The 12,182-nt window shown below is 35.6% G+C and overlaps 1 protein-coding gene across 3 annotated transcripts; it reads left to right on the top strand.

Annotated features, from left to right (window-relative positions):
- The first annotated feature begins 6,670 nt into the window (after nucleotides 1-6,670).
- On the top strand, nucleotides 6,671-11,081 carry LOC113762016 (BEL1-like homeodomain protein 1). 3 transcript variants are annotated; one of them, XM_027305262.1, is made up of 5 exons: nucleotides 6,671-6,865; nucleotides 7,337-8,431; nucleotides 9,286-9,659; nucleotides 9,769-9,829; nucleotides 9,926-11,081. In XM_027305262.1, exons 2-5 carry the CDS (start codon nucleotides 7,520-7,522, stop codon nucleotides 10,754-10,756), a joined length of 2,178 nt encoding a protein of 725 aa, XP_027161063.1. In that variant the 5' UTR covers nucleotides 6,671-6,865; nucleotides 7,337-7,519; the 3' UTR covers nucleotides 10,757-11,081. The 3 variants fall into 3 exon arrangements, with proteins under 3 accessions (XP_027161063.1, XP_027161070.1, XP_027161055.1); XM_027305269.1 differs by lacking the exon at nucleotides 6,671-6,865 and adding an exon at nucleotides 6,912-6,928; XM_027305254.1 differs by lacking the exon at nucleotides 6,671-6,865 and adding an exon at nucleotides 6,982-7,088.
- The last annotated feature ends 1,101 nt before the right edge of the window (nucleotides 11,082-12,182 follow it).

Raw genomic sequence — 12,182 nt, 5'->3', positions numbered from 1 at the left:
ATGTACTATCAGAATGCAAAAGTAATCATCGAGAACATTACAAAAACTGATTATTCAAAATTAAAATATATAATTATTTAAAATAATCAATCGAGAGAACAAGCCATTTAACCAACTGACTTTGCTAATTTTTGTGCAAGAAAATTGGAGTTAATGCGAAGTGATCGATCGGTAGTGGTCCTTATGAGAAGTATTTTATCTCAAATCATTTAATGCATGACATTTACATCGAGACACATGCGCACGCAAATCACTCAAGCTAGTAGCACTTTAACTTTAATCTGCTACAAATATCAATTCATTAATCGTGTGTTATTATCCTAATTTAGTCACGGAAGACAAGTAACCTTTGACTTCGTAAAACTGAGATCCTGATCCAACATGCTCAATCAAACTCTCACCCTTTTTGTCTCTAATAAGGTTGTAAAATTTCGACAAGTATGAATTGATGCCAACATCTCTTCTATTTATATGACTCATGCAAAGGCCTTGATTTAAAAGCTTCATTATTTTGTTCGGTAAAACGTAACATTCTTTGAAGTATGCATAAAATTTTACCAACACCATGTAAAAAATCAGTTTATATTAGAGTTTCCATTATTGTTGGGCTCACAAGATGGACATTATTCACAAACTTGAAACAATTTCGTGGACCACTTAAGCATGATTAATGAGGCCATTATGCTAAAAGCAAAACGAGATGCTACTGGAAGGATAAGTTCTGAGCATCCCTTAGTTTGACACGCATTTATAGGTGGGGGCAAAACAAGAACCACTTTGTCGTTTCATCTGCATCATGCATTCTGCCAAGTCATACAAGTGATATTTTCAATATTTTCTAATATTTTGTTTTAATTTTGTTATATATATATATATATATATATATTCCTCCAACTTCCTACATTTATTTTGGCCAAAAATTTTAGTTGTAAATTTTTAATTGTGCTCTAGGATTTTCAAACGAAACATGGAAATTAATTTGCTTCTGCTTATTGCACATGGGTTTTGGATAAGGTTAGAACAAATAGTCCAACTCATATTCCTATTCTTCCCTTATTTTTCTTTTTCTTGTTTTGTCATAATTAATTTTCATATACTTATCATCGTCTCTTTGTTTTGTACTATTTTTCATGAATTTTTTTCCCCTAAAAACCATCAAAATATGTTCTAACCAACTCTTTTAATCTCACAATTACACACACACTAATAAAGCTGTTGTAGTAAAAGTTTTCTAAAAATACCATAAAAACACTCAATTCAAACGCACATGAACTGTGTAACACAGTCTCAAGTTTAGCCAAAGATGCATCGACACACATTTTACAAAAGAGGTCATAATGCTAAAAAGGTTAAAAAGAAAAGTGGGTTCTTGGTATCCATAGTGGTGCCATCAACCATGCATGCTCCTCTCTCTTTTTACTTAACGTAGATACTTTAACTTTTCTGTCAATCAATTTCTCCTAATCCCTTTTTAATCATGGTAGATTCCCTCCAAAATAGTTTACCTAATGAGGTAGGAGAGCTATGTGCTTTAGCAAATGACGACAATTTTTTATGATTGCGACGCTGATATGAAGTATTAGCAACATTTGACACACAAGTAATATCAAAGACTTTTTTAGCTTCATTAACACTGTATCTGATTATTTTAAGTTTCATCATCCACAGATTTTTCTTATCCTGGACTGCTTTAGAGGTTGAAAGTGATGGCAAAGCTATGATAGGAGTAGTAACTAATGCGTATTAGTCTACTAGATTAGCCTGGCAGGTAATTGTGGAGGGCAGCTTTGAATTTTTTCTTGCGTCACTTTTGCATTTTTGTATTTTTTGTTAGCCCAGTAACATCACGCACGCCATAGAAAATGATGTTGAAGATTCCTATACATGGACCTGGGACGATTGCATTTCCTATCCAATTGTTGGAGACTCAAGGAAGCAACAAAAAGCTTTGTGAAAAGTAGGAGATGAGAAAAATTTTCAACACTTTGATTTAGATGTATCATGTTGCAAGAATTAATTGGTAATCGAATCTTTTATACTTTAATTTGCAAGGGAGGGTCCTTCCCAAACCTGCCACCAGTGCAAGGTTGACGATTTTTTGAGGAAAAGAAAATCAACTGCTTACATTTATTTAATTGTAAATATAGCTCAGAAGAAGAATTAATTTCTCAGTTCTTACCATTCGAATTTGATCACTTTAAGAGAATTTGGAGTTGAAGAACATTTCATCTTGTTTCAATGGAAATATTTATTTTATAATTGAGAATTTGTTGTTTTCTTATCCTTAGAGTGGTGAGATTTATTTATTTATTTATTTTAATTTGTTGTTTCCTTTATTGTTAGGATTCCATTTCATCTGGTCACTTGCTTTCTTGTCGTACTATAAATTGTTGTTTTCTTACTGTGTTTGATATATGATGGGCTATCTTAACTTCTTCTGTTTTTTTTTTCTTATTTGTTGTTTTCAATTCAATCTTTAAAATTTCAAACTTTCAATGAAAGGAGTAGTAGTAAGTTTAGAAAAATGACAAAACTATTAAAAATACACACTAAACCTAGTAACGTTCAACTAAGGTTAGTTTAGAAAGATGACAAAACTATTAGAAATACACTCTAAACCTCGTAATGTTCAACTAAGGAGGCACAAGAGCCACTTTTCCATTGGGAAAATTACAATCTTGCTTTCCCTAAAGAACAAGGCCCCAAGGATGAATCATTGGGTCTTAGTCTAATGCTCGGGAAAAGATTTTTTAAAGCTCTTTTCTACCTAATGCATCACAAGGAAGAATAATTCTTTTTTGCTCTTTAAGAATTTCAAAAAATACAGTAATGCATTTATTTGGTCCGTTGATTCTTCCCTAACTTCCATACAAGCTCCTTTGAATTTTTCCTCCCCTATAGTGTCGATCAGTGTAGGAGTAAGATAGATTGTATCGCTGTGAAAATAAGAAAAAAAAAATGTCTCAAGGATGTCTCGACTCAAGCACATCAAAGATCTAAAATTCAAGAAATGTCAGAAAGTACAACTTTTTTATTTTGCCTTGAAGCAGAAAGTACGTTGATATGGTTGATTGGGGAAAGACTAGCAAAGTACGTTGATATGTAGACTGGGGATAGACTAGAATGTAGGATGGTCGTATAGGCAGCTTATTCGTTTTCCTGTTTCAGCCGACACTCACATGTCTATTTTTCACAGAGATGGCAAGGGATTTTCTAGCAATAAAATACATTACTTGATAAATTGCAAGTAAATGCTAACTGGTTTTTTTCTAAATGTCACATTCAGCTTTCTAAAGTTTGCTTCTTTTTCAACTGAATTTTGAAAGATCCCAGGCGACTGTCAACTTGTCATATAGAAGTCTTTTATAAAGCATTTGGACCTAGCTATTCAAAGAAGTGTGGAAGAGCATTTGGACCTAGCATTTGGATAGAGTTTTCCTTTAATTTTGAGTAGAAGACCTTCAAAGAAATGTGCGAATACTTGTATATTTTAATCTATCATTAGTAGTGCAACAATTTGAGGCGGCCGGACAAGTCCAAATAAACACAAGGGTCTAAAATGAAAATCAATAAATAAAAAAAAAAACAAGGAGTTCATGGCTTGACAACTCTGTTTTGCAATAAGAAATATGGTTTCCTTTTTTTTTTTAAATAGTGTAAGTGAGAGAGCTCGAATACATAAACAGAAATATGAAAATAAGATGGTGTTTGGCACTTTAATCAATGATGTATGAAGCTCATGAATGCTGGAATTGATTCTCTAACTTTGATGACAGTTTAATTTTTGCATGGTTTTTCTATGACTTTGCAAATTAATTCCAATCCTGCTCTAAACCTCGAAGTTCATGACAATTTGCCCTTAACCACCACAAAAAAAAAAGCTATTTAAAAGATATACGGACAAGAAAAAAAGTCTTGCACTGATATTCACTGATATTAGCTTTAATGCTTGTCGTCTAATGCTATGTGGTTTAATTCATTTTCTTATACCTGACTTCCTGTACTTGTTTTTAGATCTTCATCCTTCTAATAAATCATTTGGAAAATTTGAGCCCATTATAACTTATGAATGGCGATAGATTTGCTTTTTATTCTATTCAAAACTTCCTAACCGAAAAAAATTTGACAATCTACTTTGGTTCTGAAATTTTTCGAAATATAAAAGCCCAATAACTATAAGAATTATGCACCTCGAAGATGGTTAAGAACACGGGAAACAACTTTATTTAGCTCCAAATAACAAGAATCATAATGGTAAAGTAATTAAGAATGTTAATCATAATGGTAAAGTAATTAAGAATGTTTGTTAGGGAAAAACGCCTCGAAAGAGGCTATCAAAGAGCCCAATATGTAAATCAAGAGCCTAACTCTGATTCAAAAAATTAAGCTATTAGGTTTCGGGTCTCATTTACATATTAACCGCTCATTTTTTATCTCTTGAACCAATGTGGGACATAATCTTTTTACTCATGAACCTAACAAACTTTCCCCTTCATGAGCAACCCCTCACATTAAATCCAAATTTACAAGCTCTTCTTCAAACCCACTTTAATACTCAACATAATCCCACTTTATCACCTAAGGTTACCTCTTCTCCTAATCATGGACTTATTCTTCTTTAAGATCCAAATTGCATTCTGAACCTCTGCCAATCCTTGACTTGTTGGTCTAACACCAACCGGACCTCCTACCAAATTCATGGCACACCTGATCCAACAGGAGCCAAACTCCTTAGCACTTTGGTACTTCGGTCCACCACTAGGAAGAGAATTTCACCGGTCCAACTCCGAGAAAATCCACTTGCCCATGAATAGCCCAATCTTGCAACTTCTGATACCACTTGTTAGGGAGAAACATCTCGAGAGAGCTCATCAAAGAGGTCAATATGCAAGTTAGGAATCTAATTTTGACCCAAAAGTTTAAGTTATTAGGTTTCGGGCCCTTACTTATATGTTAACTGTTCTTTTTTCGTCTTTCGAACCAATGTGGGATATAGTTTTTTTACTCATGAACCTAATAATGTTGAACACTATATATCAGCCTTTTTTTTTAAAGCTAAATTTTCGTCATCCCGGCCACACTTATATATGCTTAAATGAAGCAAAATTCAAGTTATTTTGAGCCGTTAAAGGGTCAAAGTGCACAGGTGATTAGTGCATTTGACAAGATAATACTTTCAAACTAGCATTTGTTAAAATCACGAAGACACAGACTAATGCTTATGAACAAGCCGTAACATGAATACATATGTGGTCAACAAATGTAGCATTGATAGAATTGAAAGATACACACACACACAACTGAAACCAATAGCAATTTACGACGTAGCTTCATGATGTGAAATATATGACTAGCACGAACGTAAACTTCATGTGGGATTCGATCTATTAGATTAGATTTTTTTGGGGTGAGTTTTAGATTAAAAACGTTTAACTTCGGAGGCTTCTTAAGGTATATTTTCAGGAAGATAGTGATAACAGGTCAAGATACAAATATATCATGAGGTACAAAATCGCATCGTACCTTTGAACTGACTACTTTTCTTTTCTTTTTTTTTTCTAAAACTAAAACATTGCCAAAAAAAATTCAAAATTTGCTTCTCTATTTCATTTTCACTTTTTGGCTAAACTAGAAAGTATTACTGTACAAGTATATGGCTAATTGATCAGGACTTAGGGGACAATAATGAGCATGACAAAAAAAAAAAAAACCTGAATCTTGCAAGTGCAATCAATCAAACTATTGGGAGGACTAAAACTTAAAAGTATTGAACTGAGCATAGTTGTTTCCTATTTCCAAGCATTTCACTTTGTTGCTTATAAGTTAATATTATTTAATAAGATCAATCGTTGCTTATTAGTTTAATATTTTTCTCACTTGGACATACATTTTCCTTTCTTCATGATTTGATATTGCAAATACTCAATAGATATCAAAAGAGCTGCTTTTGAAAGAAGGGAAATGAAAAAACTGACAGTGACGGGAGTTACAATTATAGAAGGCCAAGTGACCTCCCCAACCCTATCTTGTTTTCTCAATTATTACCAACCATTGGTAGAAGTTGACGTTTCCTCGTTTTTGAGCTGTATTCCCTACCCCTGATGAATCACTTTCTCGAGGGTTAACTTCTGTAATAATATCTCAGTCGCATTTGGGGCCAACAAAATAGTTGGATATGCTTCAACAGTCCTAATTAATTGATGTCCACATTATTATTGCTTTTGTACCTGAATTGTCCATCAATTAAACACATACACACATTTGTTATCGTGGCCAATTTTTTGCCATCAATCAAAAAAGTATGGTTTAAAAATCATACAATCTTCCATTACATGTAAGCTCAACAGTCGAGTTTTTTAATCTATCTAAGTACATATATTTGTACATACACATGAAGGAATAGCATCTGGTATATTTAGTTATTCTTGGAGGCACCTATTCAAAGTGCTAGCATAAATTATGAAATGATTTTGTAAGGAGTGTCATGTCCGGGAAAGTTTTGTTTCTTGTCCATCACACGTACCTAACACAAGAAAAGGAGGTAGAGAAAAAGCAAGGAGAGAGAGAGAGAGAAGGAAAGGGTGTATTGTGTCCAAGAATAACAAAGATAAAAACCTCTCAATTATTACCTTATCTTTCTCATTTCAGACTTGTGGAAAAAAATGACCCTAAAAAGTCATAAATGTCATGAGAGCTAGCATTTGATTATCTCTAACTCATATTCTACTAGTGTTAGTACCCCACTGTTCCCTCTTTTTTAATATTCATTTTCCCTTTCTGTTGGAGAGTTGCAGAAGTTGAGTCTGACAAGAAGGCGACTTCAAAGCCGAAGCTTAACAGGATAGATAGTACGATATATGGACATGTGAGTGCGATCTTAAGCTTTCGATGTATCCCCACCTCGTGTGTTTTATCTGTTGTTTTGATGGTACACAAACTGTCTCTCTGCACCAACATCTTTCATCCTTCTCTATATATCTATCTATCTATTTCTCTCCCCCATCTTTTTGATATAGTTTTCAATTTTTTTTCCATGACAAAAATTCACAGCTGATGACGATATTTGATGGGCTCTAATTTATCTCCCTGTAAGCAGCTAATGTTTATTTATTCTGCATCCATATCTATGACTGTTGAATTAGCTAGTAGTACAATATCATATCATATCATGATGGAGTTTGTCCAATATCATGCTGACTTTGAAATTTTCCATATCCATGTAATATTGGATCGGATGATGTTTAAGGTCATGAGTCAAGATCTTGTTTTCAGAATGTTTTCCGTAATCTGGGTGTTGCATGGATTTGTCATCTGTTCCATCTTTTCTTTCTTTCAGGTTATACCAGCAGCAGCATCAGTTTTGATTGCAGATTCTCCATCTGACAAGAATTCTTGGAAGACAAAACTACCGAAGAATTACAGTCAGATCAACCGATCAATACTATAATCTTGTTGGTCCTTGAGATTAGAGGAGTGTCTTTATTGACCTTGGAGGACTATACAGCTGCTACTTGAATCTATGGCTATGTACTATCAAGGAAGCTCAGAAATCCAAGCAGATGGCTTGCAGACGCTTTATCTGATGAACCCTAATTACGCAGGCGGCTACTCTGATGCTCAACAGCAACCTGCAAACATGGTGATCTTGAATTATGCTACCGGAAACACGGTCAATCTTGCTAGCTTAGCAAGTAATCAGCAGCCACATACACAGCATCTTGTTGGTGTCCCGCTTCAAGGGAGCCTTGGATCAGCAGCCAATTCTCATGAACTCAAGCATGAAGTTTCAGCTCCTGGCCGCGGCGGTATCCCTCATTTCCATCCAAGTTTATGGGGATCCCTTGATCATACTGGTGGTGCTGGAGCTGCAAGTCAACCAAATATTCCATCAGGGGTGGTTGTTAGCAATCCTAGTGGTGGTGGCGCCGCCGATGTTACTAGGCACTTGGGGTTCCATAGGCCGGTGGTTTCGCCTAGACAGCAGGGTTTGTCCTTGAGTCTATCTTCTCAGCAACCAGGCTTCAGGTCTCTATCTACGGAGCAGAATATATCTGTGCAAACTCCAGTTGGGATTTTATCACCAAGAAGTGGTGATAATAATTTGCGAGGTTCAGGTGGCTCATCTTCTTCAGTTTCTGCCGTTTCAAATGGAATTCATGGATTACAAAGTGCTGTTTTCGGGTCCAAATATCTTAAGGCTGCTCAGCAGCTTCTGGATGAACTTGTTAACGTTGGAAAAGAGATCAAATCTGACACCAGGGAGAAGGCTAAAGATAAAGGAAAGATGAATAGGGAATCAACTGTTCATAGTACTGGTGAGGCCTCACAAATAGGTCAAAGTGACACCAAGAGTGGTGTAACTGAACTTACTGCAGCTCAAAGACAGGAGATTCAAATGAAAAAGGCAAAGCTTGTTAGCATGCTCGATGAGGTAAAACATTTTTTAACCTTTTGTTTTACCCTTTCAAGAGGCATACTTACTATAGACGAATTCTGAGTGTGTTTTCCCAAGTTTCTGGTCAAGAAATTGATCATTTTGTCTTCGACTTTCTTAGTTATCCTATATTAATAGAAAAAAGAATCGATCATTTCAATCGCATTTGATTGACACTTAAATTCTTGTCCCCATTTGCCCGCGTTGCAAACATAACCTCTGAGAGCCAAATGCAAGGCAAAGGCTACATTTTTTTTGTTCAAAATTCAGTTGAGTTTTAGGCCAACAACTTTAAAGATAAATTGTCATCCTTTTCTTTTTCTTTTTACTTCCTTGTTTTTGCAATTCATGGTAAATCAGAGTAGAAGTTTCTTTCTCATGCATACTATTTGCATTATCAGTGATTATTCATTGGATCTCTTCCAAAAGTACTCAGAAGTGGCACTTGCAAATTCTGTTTAATAAAGGTCGATATTCAGCACCCAAATCACACAGCGTAGATAGATATTCCCGTGACAAAATACAATTTTCTTTCAGCAAAGAAAAAAAGAAAAAAAAATTTTTGTGATCCCACTTCCATTTGAACATTGAGCCTACTTGTCCATTTAAGATAAGCATATTCATCTGGTTGGTGGGTTCATCATGTCCTCTTCTCCTGGCCCGCTTTGATATTGATGGCCTCGATTGATTGATATAGGACGTGTCGCAGCCTCAATTAGTTACCAAGCTAAGACTGGCACACTTTTGTGCAATCAATTTTTCAGTAAGAGAAAAACAGAAAGAAAGGTAATAAAAGCTATTCATTTCAATTATTCTAACATGCATTAATTTGTCTTCTTGATTATTTATAGGTGGAGCAAAGATACAGACAGTACCATCATCAAATGCAAATTGTTGTAGCATCATTTGAGCAGGCAGCAGGAATCGGCTCAGCTAAATCATACACTCAACTAGCTTTGCAGACAATATCGAAGCAATTTCGATGCCTAAAGGATGCAATTTCTGCACAGATAAAATCAGCAAGCAAGAGTTTAGGCGAAGAAGAATCTTTGGGTGGGAAGTTAGAGGGTTCTAGGCTTAAGTTTGTTGATCAACAGCTTAGGCAACAAAGAGCCCTGCAACAACTTGGAATGATGCAAAACAATACTTGGAGACCTCAAAGAGGTTTGCCTGAGAGAGCTGTCTCAGTTCTTCGCGCATGGCTTTTTGAGCACTTTCTTCACCCGTATGTCTACTCATTCTTGACTAAGGAAAACCACGATTTTCCCCTTCAACTTTCTTGACATTTGTTAAATGATCATGTTACTCACAAAATGTATCTTTCCCTTTTTCAGCTACCCTAAGGATTCCGATAAACAAATGCTAGCTAAGCAAACTGGGCTTACTAGAAGCCAGGTATGCATGTTAACAGCTTTCGAATTTGGTTCATTTCACACATGCATAGCATGGAAATGATGTCAGAAAATGTTAACAAATGTGGGATGGATGCAGGTCTCTAACTGGTTTATAAATGCTCGAGTTCGGCTTTGGAAGCCTATGGTTGAGGAGATGTACTTGGAAGAAACCAAGAATCATGAGCAAGATGGTTCTGAATCCAACAAAGAACTGGGCTCAACTTCAACAACTCCAAAGGAGAATAATGTTACTAGAATAGATCAACGTAGTATCCTCCAGTCAAAGCAAGAAAAGCAAATAGCTCAGGATGCAACTCATGCAGAAATTTCAACTTCAAGTCTAACACCATCTCCTACTGGTACTTCTCCTCAGGCTCGGGGAGGTTTTGGCCTAATTGGTGCACTAAATATGGAAGCAAACGTTGAAAAAAATTCCAAGAAAATGAGAACTGAAATGCAGAACTCCCCCAGCAGTATCCTTTCAGTCGACATGGAAATGAAATTTGGGGAGCCAAGGAAAGGGTTCGACAACAAGTTCAGCACTAGCCAAAGGGAAACTAACAAAGATGGCTTCTCCTTAATGGTAAACAATGCAGGTCAGGGAAATGGATTCGGGGCATTTAACCTTGGAGAGCTTGGACAGTTTAATCCAGAGCAATTGACAACAGGGTTTCATGGAAACAGTGTCTCTCTTACACTTGGACTTCCTCCTTCTGAGAACTTAGCTTTATCAGCAGGGACCCAGCAGAACTACCTTTCAGACCAAAATATGGGGCTGGAAGACAGGCTTGAAATGGGAACAATGGATGGGCATTATGATAGGGTTAACAAAACTCAGACATCCCACTCAAGCTTGGGTTATGAGACGATCAACTTCGATAACAGGAAGCGATTTGCTGCTCAACTGTTACCGGACTTTGTCACATGAAAAATTCAAAGCAGAATCATCAACACTAGAACATCTCTTTCATGAGGAATACACAAGCGAATTTGTAAAGAGGTAGATGGTGTATTGATCAAGAATATGCACCTTTCAGGTGTCTTACAAACTACATTTAAAGTGGAGTTCATGTTTAGTGTAAGATTAGCATACCTGGTAGAATAGGCTTATACATATGTGGGGGAATAAGCAGTACATCTAAATTTGATAGTAGTTAAGATTGAATGCTTGATTATGGCAATATTGAGTGGGAAATGCAAATTTGTAAGATTATCTTAAATTTCTCTACATGTGCATGAATGTGTTGGAGATATTTGGAGCTGTGGCAGGTAAATGGTTGGCAAAGTTCCAAGTAGAGCCAATGAACAATTTTAGGAAGTATCAATATTTGCCTTGCGCTGATATAAGAGGAACATATACCTTTTTTCTCTTTTGTTCTTTTGTTTTTCACCTGAGAAACATATATCTAGTACTATGAACTATCCACCATTAACCTTGTGGATTCACACTTATGCAATATATTTTTCTCCTTTATAACATTTTCTGTTGACAAAAAAAAAAAAAACTTTAAAAAAATTTAGGTAAAATAGTAGAACTTCTATTAAGTATTGCAAACTGTACGATATGTGCACAAGTACATACTAACTACTGTTTTGCAAAGATCTTCTCATCAAACTTCCATGTTACACTGGCTCCAGTTCTCTTTGCTTCTATATATAAATACCCTTCCAGTTTGAAATATGATTGATATTGGAAAAAAGATCTTTCATGAAACGTTGAGCCTTTTTTTTTTGAGAGCTCAATATTCTCTTGATAATGTATTATGAGGAATAAAATTCAAGGGTTAATCGAACATCACAGAGCTTCCTGTGACAAATTTAAAATGAATAGAGACTGTCAAAATAGAGAATCTTGAGTTCTATACATACTAACATATTGCAGGAGATTTCAAATGTAGAATTGTAAGACAAATATTCTTATATGCCCATATAGAAAATCTGAATCTAACTCTTTCTTTTTTGGTCTCTTAATTTAGTTGACAGGTAATTGTTGCGAATGCTTTGCATATGTGAGGAATACTTGCGACTAACAGAATCGATGCTGAAAAATGGGTTTGTAAGTTCTTACTGCCTGTGACTACTCTTAGTGGGTTTCTATCCTTCCTTTGGATTACTGAAACTGTAGAAATTCATAGCTTCAACGTTCATTTGGTTAAGGAAAGTCAACTTGTGGTCTGCTATGGGTGATTTTGTGTTCCTGGATGCATGGCATGGCATTAGCAAACTTCCAAGAGAATAATTGAAACTTTACTTACTTTGTGATTGCACGCATTGTATAGAATAGCATGGGTTAAAAGTCAGGCATATAACTTCGTCTAGTCCAATTCATGCCAAATAAGGCTTCAAATAAACTA

This window comes from Coffea eugenioides, chromosome 1 (genome assembly GCF_003713205.1).
Source record: "Coffea eugenioides isolate CCC68of chromosome 1, Ceug_1.0, whole genome shotgun sequence".
Classification (NCBI taxonomy): Eukaryota; Viridiplantae; Streptophyta; class Magnoliopsida; order Gentianales; family Rubiaceae; genus Coffea; species Coffea eugenioides.
The sequence above is the reverse complement of the archived record's forward strand: the minus strand, read 5'-3'. Positions and strand labels throughout refer to the sequence as shown.

What these genes read in the sequence shown, in the direction of transcription:
- LOC113762016 (XM_027305262.1), top strand. Translation starts at nt 7,520, where the DNA reads ATGGCTATGTACTATCAAGGAAGCTCAGAAATCCAAGCAGATGGCTTG. An exon ending in TTGTTAGCATGCTCGATGAG is followed by an intron (nt 8,432 to 9,285) that starts GTAAAACATTTT and finishes GATTATTTATAG; the next exon opens with GTGGAGCAAAGATACAGACA. An exon ending in TTTGAGCACTTTCTTCACCC is followed by an intron (nt 9,660 to 9,768) that starts GTATGTCTACTC and finishes TCCCTTTTTCAG; the next exon opens with CTACCCTAAGGATTCCGATA.